The sequence below is a fragment of the Trichosurus vulpecula genome, chromosome 2 (genome assembly GCF_011100635.1).
Source record: "Trichosurus vulpecula isolate mTriVul1 chromosome 2, mTriVul1.pri, whole genome shotgun sequence".
Taxonomy (NCBI): domain Eukaryota; kingdom Metazoa; phylum Chordata; class Mammalia; order Diprotodontia; family Phalangeridae; genus Trichosurus; species Trichosurus vulpecula.
This window is the reverse complement of record NC_050574.1, coordinates 75,102,644-75,121,581: the sequence shown is the minus strand read 5'-3', so window position 1 is coordinate 75,121,581 and position 18,938 is coordinate 75,102,644. Positions and strand designations below refer to the sequence as shown.

The 18,938-nt window shown below is 46.0% G+C and overlaps 1 protein-coding gene across 1 annotated transcript; it reads right to left on the bottom strand.

The window, feature by feature from the left end:
* Window positions 1-243: 243 nt before the first annotated feature.
* Window positions 244-18,616, bottom strand: RSPO1 (R-spondin 1). The gene is made up of 5 exons (XM_036745887.1): window positions 18,523-18,616; window positions 11,572-11,763; window positions 7,563-7,712; window positions 7,172-7,360; window positions 244-964 (listed from the first exon to the last, which is right to left on the bottom strand). Exons 1-5 carry the CDS (start codon window positions 18,614-18,616, stop codon window positions 786-788), a joined length of 804 nt encoding a protein of 267 aa, XP_036601782.1. The 3' UTR covers window positions 244-785.
* Between the last annotated feature and the right edge of the window lie 322 nt (window positions 18,617-18,938).

Below are 18,938 nucleotides of genomic sequence, written 5' to 3'. Positions count from 1 at the left end.
TTCGAAGAACCTTCTCAAATGAATGTTCTCAGCTCAGCTTCTGTGCCCTCCTCACCTCTGCATGTAGCCAAGTCCAAGGGACTTCAGTGGCTGTGGAAGCTCTCCCTTCTCCTGCTTTCAGAAGCATGTGCTCCATAGTCTGGTAGTATGTGTGTGGGTACACATGTAGGTCTGAGGCATGTGGATACATGTACATGTCTGTCTGAATGTCTGTTCATATGTGTGCCTAACACATATGGAGGGGGATGTGGATGTGTGTCTATGCAGTGTAGACACCTGGATGCCAGCTTGTCTTTTATAGGCATATGCATCCATGTGTATATGTCTGCATATGCATTCCTTTTCGAGTTTATGTGTGTATGTGCATGTCTGTGAGTTATATCTGCACATACATGGTATGTCTGAATGAGAATGGGTTTGTGAATGCATGTCTGCCTTTTCTAGGTAGGTGGTGGTATGTACATGTGTGCATGTCCATGAGTTATGTCTGTATGAGCATGGGTATGACCCACATCTGCCTTTTCTAGGTGGGTGGTGATATGTACATGTGTGCATGTCTAAGTTATGTCTGTATGTACATGCTATGTCTGTAGAAACATGTGGGTACATGCCTGCCTTTTAATAGGTGTGTTTTTATGCATCCATGTTTGCATACATGTACATGCCTCATGTGTGCATGAATGTGTACATGTGTGTGAATAGGTATTGCAGCAGTACTCCAGTTCAGTAAAGTCCTCATATACATAGCAGCATTGGCTTCTTGTTTCCAGGGCCTAGAGTTGTCCCTAGGCAGCTGGTGTGATGGGACCTTCGGTCCCTCGATGCTGTGGTGGAGAGTGCTGCTGCTGCTGCTGTCCCTTCCGCCTTCGAGGAGAGCCCAGGCGGGCTTCCTTGCTTTCTTTCCTGCTTAAGTTCCCATTGGCATTCTCCCGTCGGCCCTGCCCATCCTTCCGTCTCTTCTGTCCTAGAATCAGAACATCGAGAAAAATTATCCAACAGGCCTTGCCCAGGGCTCTCTGGCAGGTGAGGAGGCTCAGGGGCTAGGGGTGGGGGGCAGGAAGGCAGTAAGCAGGCATAGCCTTGGGCCAAGACAAGGAGAGGAGGAGGAAAGGAGGGAGGGAAGAGAAAAAGATGAGAGGATGGCAAGGAAGCTCAGAGAGGGAGGCAGGCAGCCAGGATGGCCCTGGACACAGACAAGAAGGGAAGGAGAGAAGGGGGAGGGGGGAGGAAAGAGGGAGGTCATCAAGAAGTTCAGGAAGGGCAGGCAGAAGGAGCTTTGATCTGGACAACACTCTAAGGGCACCAAGGAGAAGCTGAGGACTGTTTAGCTAAGAAAAGGGGAGGAAGGGGAGTAGGGTAAGGTGAGAAATCAGTATTATTTCCGAATGTCTGAAGGGCTGTTGTACAGATTAGTCTGTATTCTAAGATGGAGCAGAGGCAAGGGGTAGAGTTGTACAAGAAAGCATCTTTTAGGCTGGTGTCTGAAGAAAAGCTTCCACTGTTAGATGGCTGATGCCCTCATTTCTGGGTGGGGTGGTGGGTAGGTCTCCAAAAATAAATGTATCCAGGATACTTTTTAAAGTGTAATCTGCATTGCTAATACTTTCCCCATTACCTTCTTAAGACAACCAACAAAACAATAGAATAATCCTTGGCATAACATTAGTTCATTTCCAAGACCTAATGCTTAAACTGAAAATTTAGCCATCAGCGGGTTAGAGCTGGCTCCAGCACACCTCTAGTCATTTATTAAGCATCTATTATGTTCCAAATGCTAAGATAGGTGCCTAGAAGACAAAAAAGTCCTTTCCTTCAAGGAACTTAGTATAGCTCCTGGCACATAGTAAGCACTTATGTAGAAGTGGCCCTTGCATACTAAGCATGGTAACCAACTGATGTATACATATCAGCATACACAAAATTTATACAAAATTATTTCAGTAGCTGCAGGGGGGAGGGAGGAGAGGGCACTAGCATCTAGAAAGATCAAGATGGGCCTTGCGTGAGAAGGAAAATTTGAGTGGAGCTTTAAAGAGAACTAGTGAATCTGAAAGGTGGCGGTAAAGAGGGAAAACATTCCAGGCATGGGTTCTCTCTGGCTTCATTGTACGTTACTCTTCCTCCTGATTTTGAAATCCAGCCAAACTGGCCTTTCTTCTCTCCCTCACCCATGGCATTCCATCTTCTGTCTCTGTGACTTTGCATTAGCTATTCCCCATACCCGGGGAATACCTACTCTCCTCTTCTCTGCCTCTTCTATAATATAATATAATATAATCCCTTTCTCCATCTCTCTGTCTCTGTCTGCCTCTATCTCTCTGTATAACTCATGAACTACCTTCTACGTGAAGTTTTGACTGATTTCCCTCACTTCTCCCCGACCCTGTGAGGGAATTAGGTGGTCCAGTGGATAGAGTGCTAGACCCGGAGTTAGGAAGACCCAAGTTCACAGCTGGCCTTGGACACTTACTAGCTGTGCGACTTTAGGCAATTTCTCTTAGCCTCAATTTCCTCAGCTGTAAAATGGGGATAATAATACCACCTCTCCCCCATGGTTGTTGTGAGCTTTAAATGAGTACCTCTAAAGTATTTAGTGCAGTGCCTGGCATACAGTAGGTGCTTAATAAATGCTTGTCTCCTTCCTCCCAAACTGTACTTTTAAGCAACTTTGCATTTGTTCTCTTTTTTCACATATACTGATATACATCCTTGTTATTTTCTCTGTTTAGAATGTGAGCACTTTGGGAGTCAGGATTGTTTCATTCTTTGTATTTACATCTCCCTTGTAGCCAGCATAGGAGATGGAGGGCTGTGCATAGGGAACAGCAAGAAGATATCTGCCTGGAAAGTAGAAGGGTGAAGGACAGTCATGTGTAGTAAGCCTTGTGCTCCTGGGGCCTCTGGCATAGCTCTAACTCAGTCATTTTGGTTGTATCCAAGTCTTCACGACCCCCATTTGGAGTTTTCTTGGCAGAGATACTGCCATTTCCTTCTCCAGTTCATTTTACAGATGAGGAAACTGAGGCAAATAAGGTTATGTGACTTGCCTGGGGTCACACAGCTAGGAAGTGTCTGAGGTCAGATTTGAACTTGGTTCTTGCTGACTCCAGGCCCAGCGCTCTATCCACTGCCCATCTCTAACACAGGGACTCTCGAAAGACTTCAGAGACTCATTCTCCCCTCTTCTCCTATACATCCATAAAAACCACCTTCTTCCTTGTTTCTTTAGCATAACATGGATCTAAACATCTTACTAATGCTCCCTCATGGGGCAATCCTTAGTGTCCGTATGTAGCCTTAGGGCCTGGCAGGGAGAGCCTGCCTTGACCAGGTCCTCCCTCTGGGCTCTGAGAATGAGAAGCAGAGGGCCCAGAGGCCAACTGGCCCATCTGGGCTCCATAGTCACAGCCCAGGGGAAGCGGGCTTTCCAGCCAGGCAGGGGGTGGCCTACAAAGAAACATGAAGACACAGAGCATCTCTCTTCTGGGAATTATCTGGCCTCTGGCTAAGCCAGGGTCACAGAATCACAAAATTTCAGAGCTAGAAGGGACCTCAGAGGATCTCTAGACTGACTCACACTTGAAGAAGAATTCTTCCTACGGTCTCTTGACAAGTGGTCATCCAGTCTCAGCCTGAAGATCTACTGAGGCAAACCATTCCACCCTGGGAGAACTCCAACTGTTAGGAATGTCTTCTTGAACTGAGCCCAAATCTGCCTCCCTGCAACTCCCACCCATTGCTCCTTGTTCTGGGGCTAAGCACAAAGTCTTCTCCATGACGGCCCTTCAGATACTGACAGGCAGCAGCCATGTTCCACCCCACCCCCCAAGTCTTCATTTCCCAATTCCTTTCATCTTTCATTGTGTGACATAATTTCCCTATAGCTCCAGGAAAACCCAAAGAATTACGAAATTTTTTAACTGCAGGGGACCTGTGAGTGGCCATCTAGTACAGCCCATCCCTGTAAAAGAATTTTCTATACAACGTCCTCAGTTAGCGGTTGTCCAACTTTTGTTTGCATACTTCCAGTGATAGGGAATTCACTATCTATTAAGGCATCCCATTCTATGTTTTTACTATTCCAATTGTAGGGAAGTTTCCTTGCAGTGAGTCAAAATTCATCTCTCTACAGCTTCCACCACAATGTTGGGCCAGGAATCAGGAAGACCTGAGTTCAAATTTGCCCTCAGACACTCATTAGCAGTGTGACCCTGGGCAGGTCACTTAACCTGTTTGCCTCAGTTTCTTCAACTAGATAATGGGGATAATAATAACACCCACCTTCTAGGGTTGTTGTGAGGATCAAATGAGATACTATTTGTAAGGCACTTAGAATAGGCGCTTAAATCTTTCCTTCCTCCCTCCCTCCCTCCCTTCCTCCCTTCCTTCCCTCCCTCCCCTCCCTTCCTCCCTCCTTTCCTTTCCTTCTTTCCTTCCTTCCTTCCTTCCCTCCCTCCCCTCCCTCCCTTCCTTTCCTTTCCTTCTTTCCTTCCTTCCTTCCTTCCCTCCCTCCCCTCCTCCCTTCCTTCCCTCCCTCCCCTCCCTTCCTCCCTCCTTTCCTTTCCTTCTTTCCTTCCTTCCTTCCTTCCCTCCCTCCCCTCCCTCCCTGCCTCCCCTCCCTTCCTTCCTTCCTTCCTTCCTTCCTTCCTTCCTTTCTTCCCTCCCTCCCCTCCCTCCCTTCCCTCCCTCCCCTCTCTCCCTTCCTTCCTTCCTTCCTTCCTTCCTTCCTTCCTTCCTTCCTTCCTTCCCTCCCTCCCTCCCCTCCCTCATGTTTCAGCCTTCTAGAGTCAAAGAAAACAAGTCTAATCTCTCTTTCAATTAACAGACCTTCAGATGCTTTAAGATGGCCGTTATGTCTCCCCTAAGTCCTCTCTTCCCCAGGCTAAACATCTCTAGATCCTTCAAATGATTAAACTCCTCCTCCCCACCACCCATTCTCATCCCATCTTTCTAATAACATATTCCAACATATGCTTATCAGGACAATGGGTCACACGTCCATAAGCCTGGGGTCCTGGGTTGGTGTCATCCTTCCTCAATTATGTCACCTTCTGAGCCCTGAACCCAACCCACATCCCCATGGACCCTCATGCATAAGCCTGGGGGACCTTGTTCTCATGGAGATTATGTAGGATTCTCATGCCACCTCCTTTACCCTAGAGGAGATAATGTTGGTCCACCATTCCATGTGTAAAACATTCTAAAAAGTATAAAGATCTATGCCAATAACAGCAATAACATTTACAGAGTGCTTTAAGGCTTACATAGCACTTTACCCGTGATATCTCATCTGATCCTCAGAACGGTAGGTGCTATCCCCCTTTTACAGAGGAGGAAACTGAGGCTGACAGAGGTTAAGCTACTTGCTCAGGATCATACAGCTACTAAGAGTCTGCTTTGGCAGGATTCAAACTCATCTTCTTCCTCCAAGCCCAGCATTCTATGCACTGGGCCACATAGCTATAAATAGATTCAAACGTTGGCCATTGTTTTTCATTGCCAGGTTGCTATCATGGCACCCCTTTTTTAGTTGCCAGGCCTTGGTACTGGCTGTCCTCATGCCTGGAATGCATTCCTTCCTCACCTTGTCTCTTAGAACTTGTCTTCAAGAGACTTAGCTCAAGCACCACCTTTGCCATGAGGTTTTCCTTGATCCCCTCGACCCCCAATCACTTTGTATCCACATACAGGCATATATGTGCGTATACTTGCATAGGGCAGCTAGGTGGTACAATGCACCATGCTTATAGTCAGGAGGACCTGAGTTCAAATCCAACCTCGGACATTTACCAGGAGTGTGATCCTGGGCAAGTCATTTAACCCTGTTTGCCTCAGTTCCCTCATCTGTCAAATGAGCTGGAGAATGAAATGGTAAACTACTCTAGTATCTTTGCCAAGAAAACCCCAAATAGAGTCACAGAGAGGTGGACACAACTGAAACGACTGAATATACAATAATATACATTCATGTTATTTCTTCCAATGGAATATAAGCTCCTTGAGAGCAAGGGCTGTTTCATTTTTGTCACTGTACCCCTAGCACCTGATACATAGTAGGAGCTTAATAAATACTTGTTGATTCATTGGTTTGTTTGCACTTTTCTAGTGTATTTATCATGTAACAGTGTATATCATTGTTATCTGCATAGGTGACTTATTTATCATGTAACAGTGTATATCATTGTTATCTGCATAGGTGACTTATTTATCATGTAACACTGTGTATCATTGTTATCTGCATAGGTGACTTATCTCCCTACCGGACCGGACCAGAGTGTAGGCTTCATGAGGACAGGGATCACGTCTTATCTAAACTTTATCTTTTCCCCACTGCCTAGCATGGAGGAGGCAAAGAAGAATCAAACAGGCAGAAGGCAGACATAGGGAGGGCTATGTTTCATGTAAGGAGATTGCCTACAGACATACAGAGGTATGAAAAAGAAGGATGAGATTGAGGCTGAGTTTATAGAGCAGGTTTGCATACAGCAGCCGTCTAATGATGGAACTTGGTTGCTATCTTAAGGTATATGCGAAGTGCTCTGCACACAAGTAATGTGCAAACTTTAATAAAAGGTTATTGGAGGAGTGATACACAAGGAGATTGGAGCAACAGGGGAAGCACAGAGAATGTCTCCAGCACTGGCTATGATGATCCGGGGCACCCAAGACGACTCAGTTCCCTCTAAAGAGAGCCTGAGAACCCAAAATGGAGAACTGGGATGCACAGGGACCAAGGAAGAGAAGGGGATCTTGGGCAAGTAAAGGGGGATCTTGGGGAAATGGAGGGGGATCTTGGTGAAGTAGATGGGGATCTTGGGGAAATAGAGGGGGATTGGGCAGCAAGTGGCACACTGATCCTGGAGCAGGAGACCTGAGTTCAAATCCAGCCTCAGACACTTGACACTTATTAGCTGTGTGACCCTGGGCAAGTCACTTAACCCCAATTGCCTAGCCCCTCCAGAAAAAAAAAACCAGAAAAATAAAATAGAGGGGTATTTTGTGGAATAGAATGGGATCTTGAGGAAATAGAGGGGTATCTTGGGGAGTAGAGGGGGATCTTGGGGAATATGGAAGAGTCTGGAAGAAAGAGAGGGGGATTGGGCAGTAAATGGATAGAGCACTGACTCTGGATCTTGAAGAATAGAAGGGGATCTCAGAGGCAGAGGCTCACCATCAGGACAAGGAATCTTCTGCACTGTACACCTCCTTGTTTCCTTAGTGCTAGGACAGATCGAACGGTCTCCAGAGGGAGCCTGTAGTACAAGACGTGTCCGTTCTTCTGAACCCCTCCGGAAACCACAGAGCTTCTTCTTCTTGGAGCATGGCCCCCACGGGGACCACTCACTCATTTCACATTGTGCTAGGGAGAAGGATAGGGGCAAAATTGAAAAGCGCATTGCTTCTGGCTCCTAGTTCCCTGTGAATATATGGCTCTCCCTGCTGTTCCACACCCCGGCTTCCCATCTTCAGAGCCCATGAGGCCAGAGATATGGTCTCTGGATCCAGGCTTCCAGATTCCTGCCCCGCCCCCCATAGCATTAGAGCTCCCCCAGTACCCTCACCAGGACTGCTGCATTCCATGGTACTGTTGGCCGCTGAGGAGCCCTCAGGACAGGCTGGGTAACAGCGGCCCTTGTGAAGGTATAAGCCCTCCTTACATTTTGTGCAAAAATTGTGGCTGAAGCAGGCCTCACAGTTCTCAATCTTGCATTCTGTGGAGAGAAACAGAGCCGAGAGCCCATCAGTTCAAGTCTCTTCACACTTTATAAATGCACACTCCCCCTACCATGCCTTATAACCTTATCTGGCTCCAAACATTCCTCTAGTCTGTCACAACAAGCATTTATTAAGCACTGACTGTGTGCCAGGCACAGTACCAAGTGCTGGAGATACAAAAAAGGCAAAAGGCAGTTCTTGTTCTCAAAGACACTAATGATGGAGAAGAAACTCCCTCTGCCAGTGGAGAGCAGGACCTTTTCTGCAACTCAGTCTTAGAGAGCCAAGGAGGCATTGAGAGGCTGAATGACTTTCTTGGGGTCCTACAGCCAGTATGTGTCAGAGATGGAACTTGAGCCCAGGTCCTTCTGACTCTGACACCGGGTCTCTCTCACTTCACCACATTGCTTTTAATTACACTAATAATCTTGTGCCATATAATCTAATACTGCCCCCTTTCCAATCCAGAAGTTAGGCAATACCATGGTCAGTGCTTAATACATGCTTGGTGACTTGGCAGGAATGTGTGGAGCCAGAAAAGGTTATAAGGGTTGGGAGAGGGGAAGAGGGCAAGTTGGGGTTTCGGTCTTTAGGAAGAAGAGACTTAGGAAGGGGTTCCCGCCCCAGGCCCCTGAAGGTCGGAATGGGGAATAGGCAAGCCCCCTGGGTATTCTAGCTGCACAAATTCACTTTAATTCCATGGGGAAAGGGAAGCACTACACTACTCACTGTTTCCCACCCCCTCTCCTCACTCCATCTCCTGGGACAGTGGGACAGAGTGAGAAAAGCACTGGATTTGGACATTGGAAGAACTGCAATGGATAAAGTGCTGGGCCTGGAGTCAGGAAGACTCATCTTTGGTTGTTCAAATCTGGCTTCAGACACCTACTAGCTGTGTGACCCTGGGCAAGCCACTTGACCATGTTTGCCTCAGTTTCCAGAGAAGGAGATGGCAAACCACTCTAGTGTCTCTGCCAAGAAAACCCCAGATGGGTCATAAAGAGTAGGACATGGCTGAAATGACTGAATGACAAGGTTCAAGGAACTACGTCCTGATTCTGCCCCCTATCAGCTGGGTAAGTCCTTTCCCCTCTGAGCCTGTTTCCTCACCTGTAAAATTCAGGGGAGGGGGTTGGATTTGATGAGCTCCAGGATCCCTTCCTATGAGTCCTTTAGTAAACTGCTTCCTTTTGGCAGGGCTTAACCCTGGGCACTAGCATTCATACACTCCAAAGGCCCTGGTGACAGTCTCCTTTGGGCTAGTTTTCCCTCCTTAGTTTCATAGAAACTTTGGAGTATTGGGCAGGGAGCAAGGCTGGGCTTGGCTGGAAGTGTAGGCAGTGCCTCTTACAACCTTCTTCCCAATGTGGCTGGGGGAGGGGGGGACTCTCCCCAGTGCTGCCCTGGATGGCCAGGTCTAGGAATAGTCAAGGTCAAAGATCTCCAGTCCCTCTCCCATCCAATTCATGGTGGGTAGAAAGCCTAGGGTTCTACTCTCCAATGTCCTGGTGGGACATCATGCAGTCTCATATCCTTTTGGGCTAGATCTTTCTCATTTTGTTTTTTAATTTTTAAAATTTTTATTCTGAATTTAAGAAATAAAATAATATATAATAATATAAAATAATATACACAAAATAAAGAAATAAAAAATAAGAAATAAAATATGCATTTCCATAACAAAGTGGAATAGAAAAAAAGGATTGCACCTGGAACTGCAGATCTATTATGTCCAACTTGCCATTCCTTTTAAATATATAACAGTTATCATGTATGTTTTCATGAAATGGAAATTTATTGTTTTATACTGAATCCTCTCATATTCTGCTGTGCACATGGAAATATTTCTTTTTTATCTTTTCTTGTTTTATATTTAAGCTCAAATGAATAAAAAATTAAAAAAAGAAATAAATGCTTGTCGACCAAATGAATGATTGGCTTGAAGCCATGAGGACCATAATCACAAATGGCTCTCAGTTATCCCTATGGAAGTGGAGCTGAGCCATAGCCTAGAGCAGAGGTTCTTAACCTGAAGTCTACAAACTACCCAAAGGACCTCTGGATGGATTTCAGGGGGGTCCATGAATATTTTAAAATATTTTGTTAATTGTATTTGAATATAATTGGTTCCCTTTGTGATCTGATGTATTTTATTTTATATATTCAGAAACATTACTCTGAGAAGGGTTCCATGGGCTTCACTAGACTGCCAGAGAACTCCATGACACAATAACAGGTTAAGAACCCTGGGGTTAGAGAATCCCCAAATCACTCCTTATAATCATTCCTCTCAGAGAGTTTGAGGACAGCAGTTACCATCCTCATTCTAAGCCTACATTCTTGGCATTTGGAGGACTGCCTTTGCTCAGAGGCCTAGAAGCCTCTGGAGGGTGCTCACACAGAAGAGGAGGGAGTTAGCAAGAGATCAAATATCTGCTGCAGAGAAGGCACAAAATGTACAAGACTAAAAATTATCTTTTCTTTTTTTCTTGCTTGCCTAGTCCTCAGCATCTACCTCTGATAGTATATCCACAGATACTCCTCCAGAGGGGAAGTGAGCCTCATGTTGATAGACTCTAGAGTTGAGAGGGACCTTAGAACATGAGTGCTAGAAGAAATTTTAGAAGATATAATGTCAGAGCTGGAAGAGACCTTAGAACATAGAATATCATGGCTGGAAAGGACCTTAGAATAGGATATCAGAGCTAGGAGGGACCTTAGAATATAGGATGTCAGAGCTGGGAGGGACCTTAGAATATAGGATGTCATGGCTGGAAGGGACCTTAGATTACATCTCAGAAGTGAGAGGGACCTTAGAACATAAAATGTCAAATCTAGAAGGACTCTTAGAACATAGAATGTCATCTGCACTAACCTTTTGTCAAATTATGACCATCCCTAATAAGTGGTTCTTTAGCTTCTACCTTAGAACTTTGAATGTCAGAGCTGAGAGGGACATTAGAACACAGAACATAGAATGCCAGAGCTGGAAGAGACCTTAGCACCTAGAATGTCAGATAGGGACAGCTAGGTGGTACAGTGAGTAGAGCACCAGTCCTGGAGTCAGGAGGACCTGAATTCAAATGCGGCCTCAGACACTTGACACACTTGCTAGCTGTGTGACCTTGGGCAAGTCACTTTTGCCCTGCCTTCCCCCCTCCAAAAATAAAAAAATAAAGATAAAAATAAAAATAAAAAATAGAATGTCAGACCTAGAAGAAGAGATCTTAGGATATAGAAAAATCTTAGAAAAATGTGGTAGGTGAAGGGAACCTTAGAACAAAGAATGTCTGGAAGGGATCTTAGGGATCCTCTAGTTTGAACCCTAGACAGTCAGATGGCCCAGTGGATAAAGCAGTGGGCCTGGAGTCAGGAAGACTCAAGTTCAAATCTAGCCTCAGACACTTACTAGCTGTGGAACCCTGGGCAACTTACTTCACCTCTGTTTGCCTTAATCTACTAGAGAAAGAAATGGCAAAACACTCCAGTATCTTTGCTAAGAAAATCCAATGGACATATAGTCCATGGGGTCACGAAGAGTTGGACACAACTGAATGACTGAACAAGTTCAACTCCTGAACTTTGCAGATGGAGAAACTGAGGCCTGGAGAGTCAAGTGGCCCAAGGTAATAAGCGTAGTAAGTAACAGAGCCAGGATTCACAGCTAAGGTCTTTAACTCCAAATCCAAGATTTTTTCCCTGGTGCCATGTTGCCTCCCACCTCAGCAAGGATGGGACTGGCCCTGTTGATTTAGCCATAGGATAGCAGGACGTGGAGCCAAATGTCCAGGGACTCAAGTCACCCCGATCTGGCTTGGAACCATTCCCAGCAGCCCACCTGACCTCCCCACTCACTGATACACTTGTTCATATCAGGGTTGCGGGCATCATAGTATCCAGGCGGGCAGGATGGCAGGCAGATTCCAACCTGCCGGATGTCGTTCCTCTCCAGCAGGATGAAGAGCTTAGGGGAGCACTTAAGGCAACCGTTGACCTCTGAGCATAGCTCACAGCCTTTGGCGCAGGCCTGACTTCCCTCTGTGCTGACTGTAGGGGAAGGGGAAGAGAAGAGATAAGGGCAAAGATGATAAACAGGCACTGGAATAACTCCCATCCCAGCCCTGAGAGAAGCACCCCCAGCTTCCCAGCCTCCACACCTGAAAGGGAAACAGGCAAATCCAATCAACATTCTGCCCTGCAACTTGGACTTTCAGGAGTTCTCTCTGGGCCAGCAGCTATCTGCAAGCCTGCATTACAGCTCAGCCCCAATCTTATCCCTTCTCTCATCTTTGGACATTCGAATAGACTGTACCTTCCTTTTTATCTGCTTATTGAAATCCCCTCTTCCGTCAAGGCCCAAGTCAGTTGCTACCTCCATGTAGCTTTCCCTTATAAATTCCTTCCCTTCAACTGAAAGCAGCCTCCTCCAAGTTTTCTAGAGCATTTTGCCAAGAGATCTCCTTTTCCTTTATCACACTCTACCTTATATTACATTTGTAATGGGGGGAATTACAAAACCCTGAAAGGGCATTCATTCATGGAACTGGACTGAGCTCTGCACATGCTCCTTGGAGCCTGAACACATGGTGGTAGTAGGGGCTTAGTGATTACCCTCATTACATAATTATTTCTGTATGTGCAATATTCCCTCTATTAGATCATAAACTTAATGAGGGCAATGATTATGTTATAGTTATCTTCCCATCCCCAGCCCTGAGCACAGGTCTTGGCACCTAGTAGGAAGAGATGTAGTTAGCAACTTTTGCATTCAGGACCAGTGGTACAAAACACCCTCAAGTACCATGGGGGAAATTGGGGATGAGGGGAGCATGGAAGAGCTCTCTTGGGGTGCACCTGCTGGAAGTTAATATACCATCTGGTACCTTCCTATGTTGAGTAAAGTTTCTTGTTAATCAGACGCTAAACTCAATTGTTTCTAGGCTGTCAAAGGACCACAGATAGAGTCGGTGCTGTCTAAATGTCTCTGCCTTGGGCCAGAGCCCCAGTGACAGCTCTCATAGCCTAATGAAGGCTGGTGGGACTGAATTAAACAGAAGGTGGTGCTCTCTCTCCTATCCCCTAATGAACAGCTACAACAGATCACAGGAAAGGTACTCCTCACTCCATTGTTCTCCCACCCTCACTGGTCAGTCAATACGGATCACATATTTCTCTTCTCCACCTGCCCCCATGCCCAGGCCCTTGGTCACCTAAAGAAGTCTAGCTTTAGGGGTGGCTAGGTAGTGCGGTGGTTAGAGCACTGAATCAGGAGGACCTGAGTTCAAATCCAGCCTCAGACACCTTCTAGCTGTCTGACCCTGGGCAAGTCACTTCACCCTGATTGCCTCCAGAAAAAGGGGAAAAAAAGAAATCTAGCTTTACAAGTACCTCTAGTATATTCTCACTGCCTTTTACTCTTCCTCTTTCCTCCCTACCTCCATTCCATGAGAAGAAATGGAATCTCTTAGAAGCACCAAATGTCACATCTACAAGGGACCTCCAAGGCCATTTAAGCTAGTTAGCTCCTCATCAAATCATAAGCATCCATAGTAAGAGGATCTCTAGCCTCTACTGAAAGCCACAAAGGATGGGGAACTCACTCTCTTGCTGCAGCCTAAACAGAGTTACCTGTTTTCTATTTCCTAAAGGACCTCTCCTTTACACTTGTACTATAATTTAAAAAAAAAATTTTTCCTCCACTACAGTCCTTACTCTATTATGGACAAAGACACTACCTCAAAATTAGGTTAAGAAACCCAACCATCCACAGACAGGGTGGCATCACTGTGCAATAGAAAATATTCCGGCTTTGTAACCAAAGGATCTGGGCTTGAATTAGGGTTTTGCCACTTACAACCTTTATGACCAAATCACTTAACTTCTCTGGTCCTCAGTTTCCTCTGCTGTAAAATGTGGGGGGGCAGGGTGGACTAGATGACCTTTAAGGTCCTTTGCAGCCCTAAATAAATATATACTCCTTCTTTCACCATGATGAAAAGATAGCGGAAGATGGGGTGGTAGGGAGAAGGAGAGCCCTTGTATCAGCTGAAGTCTGAGCAGGGGGCCATGGGATCAAAATCCTTAAGAAAATGGGAATCTCCTTTCTCCAGTCCCAAAAGATCTGTCTCCCTTTCCTCTTTCTTATGTCTCCTCTTTCCAAAATCTACTTGGTGCTGTTTTCAGGAACAGTCAGAGAAATGTTCTTTCTAGTGCTAAGGAGCTAAAGCCAAGGCAGATTCTTAGAGAACGGTGAATGCCTTGGCGATAGATCACCCTGGAATGAGGGAGGCCATAGCCAAGGCCCAGCCCCTCCCTCCCATTCATTCCTCCCCTGCACTCCTAAAACCTGGTATTCAGATTTCTGCTAGGTCCACGATTTCCAACCTGCTGATATGTTTCCTGGCTTGGCCAGTATTTTTTATCATAGGAGCCAGTGATACATGTTGGGTAACATTAGTTATAGCACTTAGAGAGGGAGATCGACATAGTGGAGAGAGGGCTGGCCTCAGAGTCAGGAGGCTCTGGGTGGAAATCCTGGCCTCTGATACATCCTGGCTGTGTAACCAGGGGCAAGCTGCTTTACTTGTGAGTTATTGGAGTGTATATTTGTAGCTGAGAGGAGACTTAGAGGTTGTTCAGTCCAACCGCCTCATTTTATGGATGATGCCACCTCTGAGGTACAGAGAAGTCAAGTGATTTGTTAAATCAATCAATGAATCATTAAGTCCAGAAACATTTACTTAGCACCTACTGTGTGCTGGGCACTGTGTTTAAGCACTGGGGATACAAAAAGAGGCAAAAGACAATCCTTGCCCTCAAGAAGCTTACAATCTAATTTTTCAGGGTCACCTACCTACTAAATGTCTGAGGCAGGATTTGAACCCAGGGTTTCCTGGCACCATTCAGGGCTCTGTTTACTATAACAAGGCTCTTTCAGGTTTCCTGATCTATAAAGTGAGGGGGCTGGAGTGGATGACTTCTAAAATCCATTTCAGTTCTAAGGCTGTAAATGATAGACAAATCACCAATCTGCATCTGTGAAAGGAATTCCCACAATGGGAGTTACCCCTAAATGATGATCACTGATCTAGTCACTCCTCCTCCCTCATTTTGTTAACATATGATATAATGGTTTACATGCACATTTAATCTGCCTCCTCCTGACCCCCAATAAATTGGGGACAGAGACTGTTTATCATTTATCCCAAGGGAGACCACACAGTTTGATGTAAAGGTTTCTGGCCCTATAGTCAGAGAAACCTGGGTTCCAATCCCACTGCTGACACTTAGCAGATGCCTGACCTGGATAGGTCACTAATCCTCTCTGAGCCTCAGTTTCCTCATCTGTAAAATGGGGCTAATGATATCTGTAGCACAGTGGAGAGCAGGTCCTATAAAACTGACTGTGGAATCAGGAAGACTGGATTTGAGTCCTTTTCTTGACACTCACTAACTGTGCGAATATGGGCAAATCTCTTCATCTCTCGGGGCAACTATCCTAAGACTGTACGTTCTAGACAAGGTGCCAAGATTAGTGGAGGGAATCCCCACACTGGGAGCTTCTTTCTCTCTCTAGTGAAAATGACAAATCCAAATGTCATGATGGTTTATAATAGTAAACCGTATCTTCTATAGTGCTTTAAGGTTTAACGACCATTTGATATACATTATCTCATTTACCCCTCACAATGTCCCTCTGAGATAAGTACTATTGTCATCCCCATTTTGAAGATTTAGAAACTGAGGTGACAGCGGTTAAGCCATATGTCCAGGGTCACACAGCTAGTTGCTGTGGTGGGATTCAAACACAGGTCTTCCTGATTCCAAGTTCTGTGCTCAATCCTCCATACAGGAAGGCTAAAGAAAGCTCTTGTGGGCATTGGAAGGAGATGCTACTACATACCTACTCTTATCTACTCGCCAAGCCCTTTCCTTTAGGTACCTGGAGGTCATGGTCATTGGAGCACCAGAGTAGAAGGAAGACAAGGGTCTCTCCTATCTCCCCTTGGAGCCCCATAGTTCTTGCCCACAAGTCTTACATGAACTCACCCCTTATCCCCATTGCAAGGTCCTAGCTCCTCTCAACTTCCACGTCTAGGTTCCTAGGACAGCAGAGACCTCTACAGAGAACTGGGGGAAAGGAGAAGGTAGAATACCGCTAACCTAGGGCTGGAGGCCAGCTGGTCTGTGGGCCTGGTGAGGGTAGTAAGGCAACCTCACTGGCTCTTGTCTAGAGGTCTGGCAGTCTGAATCACAGAGGTGGAGGGAAAAGCTGAAGGGACCTTTCTCCTTCCTATTATAACCTGGTAGGTATATAAGACACAGATCTGGGAAACCAGCCCCCTGGGGACTGTCTAGGAATCAAACCCCAGCTGCTTCCTCTCCCAAGTCCCTTGAAAGAGCCAAAAAATTACTACCAGATGTGTTCTTTCGCCCCCTGAAGAAACCCACTCCCGTGGCTGGGCACCCTAAGAGCACTGGTCTGGGAGTCAGGAGGGCTGGATTCTCATCTGAGTTCTGTCATGGATTCCTGTGACATTCTTTCTTCCATCCCTCCATTCTTCCTTCCTTGCTTGCTCTCCCCCATTAGAAGGTGAGCTCCTAGAGGTCAGGGACTGTCTTTTGACTTTCTTTGTATCTCCAACACTTAGTACAGTGCCTGGCACATAGTAGGTTCTTGATAAATGTTCCTTGACTGAGCTCGAACACATTTCCTTGAGCATCAATTTCCACATCTGTAAATGGTCTAATGCACTAGCTGGTCTGTAAGGGTCCATTCGAATCTCTTTTCTGGGTTCTATATTCTAAGATCCCTTATACTTCTGACATTCTGTGTTCTGTGTTAATAGTAATAACCGACATTGATATGGCACTTTAAGGTTTGCAAAACCACTTTATATACAGTATCTCCCTTGCAGCTCATGATACCCCTGTAGTCACGTGTTATTGGTGTAATTGCCATTTTATGGGTAAGGAAACTGAGGCAGAAAGAGGTTAAGTGATTTGCCCAGGACAATATAGCTATCAAGTATCTGAAGTGGGATTCAAACCTGAGTCCTACTAACTCTAAGTCCAGCACCCTCTCTGTTATACCACTTTGCCCCCTAGGTTCCTTTCATTTGTCATTCTCTGTTTTAAGGTCCCTTCCCTTTCTGACATTTTGTATCCTAAAGTCTCTCCCAGCTTCGATACTTTTTGTTCTAACTTCCCTTCCCTCTCTGACATATTATGTCCTGCGTTCTCTCCCAGCTTTGATATCTTTGTGCTAAAGTCCTTTCCAGCGTTGACATTCGGTGTCTAGAACAATCTAGGAATCCACAAGATAGGGATGCTAATAATCCTCGCTTTGCCCTGCCCTGCCTTCTTTCAGAGTCATCGAGAGAATGGGAGTGAAAGCCTTTCTTAATCTGCAAATCACCGTACATACAAACAAATGGAAGGCATGCTTGCTTATCTTTCGTGTATACTCAGGTCCCTGGGCTAATGTCAATTACCAAGGCCAGGTGAATGAGACTAACAGCCAAGTTCGAAGCTGTTCAGTAGCAATGCCCTGTGCTGAGCTGCTCCCTTCCTTCCTCGCTTCCCTTCTCTCCCTTAGCTGTTGCAGAAAGTGTCAGATGACAAACAAGGCATCTCCAGCCAAGTCTTGCTTATGCACGCACATGGTGAAGAACGTCAATGGACGTCTCAAAAGCATTTCTCTCAAACTTGGAATTTCGCTGTAGTTTTTTTTTTTGTCTGCTAACAGATGGAATTCCCTAATCATGTTTTACTTCAGTTGATATTAAAAGCAACATACATGTCCCAAGTACTCTGATGACAACTAGTTGGGGAGGACTTCTCAAGAGAATGGGCAACAGAGGGAAGCTGGCCCAGCATTGGACTCTTGCCACAGACAATCTACCAAGCAGAAAATAATAACGGTTCCCTTTTTGACAGCACTTTACAGTTCACAGGATACGTTCTCCACAATAACCCTGGGAGATAGAGAGGGGAAGGGTTCTTAATCCCATTTTACAGATATAGAAACTGAGGCTCAGACAAGCCACAGAGTGTATTGTCCAGGTTTGGTTGCTCCACCTCATTCTGCCTGATAACAGAGGGCTGAACTAGAACCAAGTGGAGAATAACTGCAGCAGCAGCTAGCACTTACATAGCACTTTGAGGTTTGCGGAGGGCTTTGCACATAGGAACTCAATTGATTCTCATGACACCACTATAAGGTAGGTGTTCTTATCGTCTCCATTTTACAGATGAAGAAACTGAGACTCAGGGAAGTCAAGTGGCTTGGCCGGGGTAAAAAACTAATGAGTATCAGAGGTAAGATTCGGACCCAGGTCTTTTGGGATTCCAAGTCCAGCTCTATCCTCTGAGCTATGATTCCTTGACAGGAGGGGTTCTAAACTTAGGGTCTATGAACAATTTTTAGATAGGCATCCCAATCTACAATTCCACAAAGGTAAAAAAAAAAAAAGAGGGAAAAGAGGAACCCTATCTACAGGAAGCTTACAGGGGAAAAGACTTTAGCTCAATGTCAGAAAGAACTTCTTATTAATCAGAACTGTCAAACAACTCAGTAGGCTGCCTTGGGAAGTAGTGAGCTTCCCCTCATTGGAGGTGTTCAAATAGAGGCTGGAGGACCATTTGTTGGAGATACCATAGAAGAGATTCCTACATCAGGGACCTCTGAGGTTCCTAGGAATCTGAGATTCTATGTTATGATAAATTGTGCCAAGAAAATGATGCCCCTCTCATCCTTCCCTTCTCCCCTACCCCAAGCCACCTCAGACCTGGCCCTTTACGTACTCCGCCTCTGCCTCTTCCCCTTCAACCCTCGGCTGCTGCCAGCAAGATGCATCCAGCTCAGAGTGAGGACCACCACCAACAGTCCAAGCCGCATAGTCACTCCCCAGCTCCTGGCCCCCTGGAAAGCAGTGCGGTCTGGGGGCACCTGGCTCCAGCTAGTGGCTGCAGAGCTGGGTCAGCGAAGTGGGTCCCGGGTCTGGACCATAGCTCACAGCTACCATAATCTCAGTGGGTGATGGAAATGGGCAGGGGAGGCCCAGCTCTGCTGTCAGCCCCATAGGGAATTCAGAAGTCTGTTCCCCACCTCGGAGGCTTGGGGAGAGGCGGGAAGAGGGGCGCCGTCACATCCGAGGACAGCTGCTTTATAACTTTCGCTGGGACATTAAGGCACAGTCACACCAAACTGAAACCTGAAG

What these genes read in the sequence shown, in the direction of transcription:
- RSPO1 (XM_036745887.1), bottom strand. Translation starts at nt 18,616, where the DNA reads ATGCGGCTTGGACTGTTGGTGGTGGTCCTCACTCTGAGCTGGATGCAT. An exon ending in GGGGAAGAGGCAGAGGCGGA is followed by an intron (nt 11,764 to 18,522) that starts GTACGTAAAGGG and finishes CTTCCCCTACAG; the next exon opens with TCAGCACAGAGGGAAGTCAG. An exon ending in TGATATGAACAAGTGTATCA is followed by an intron (nt 7,713 to 11,571) that starts GTGAGTGGGGAG and finishes TTCTCTCCACAG; the next exon opens with AATGCAAGATTGAGAACTGT.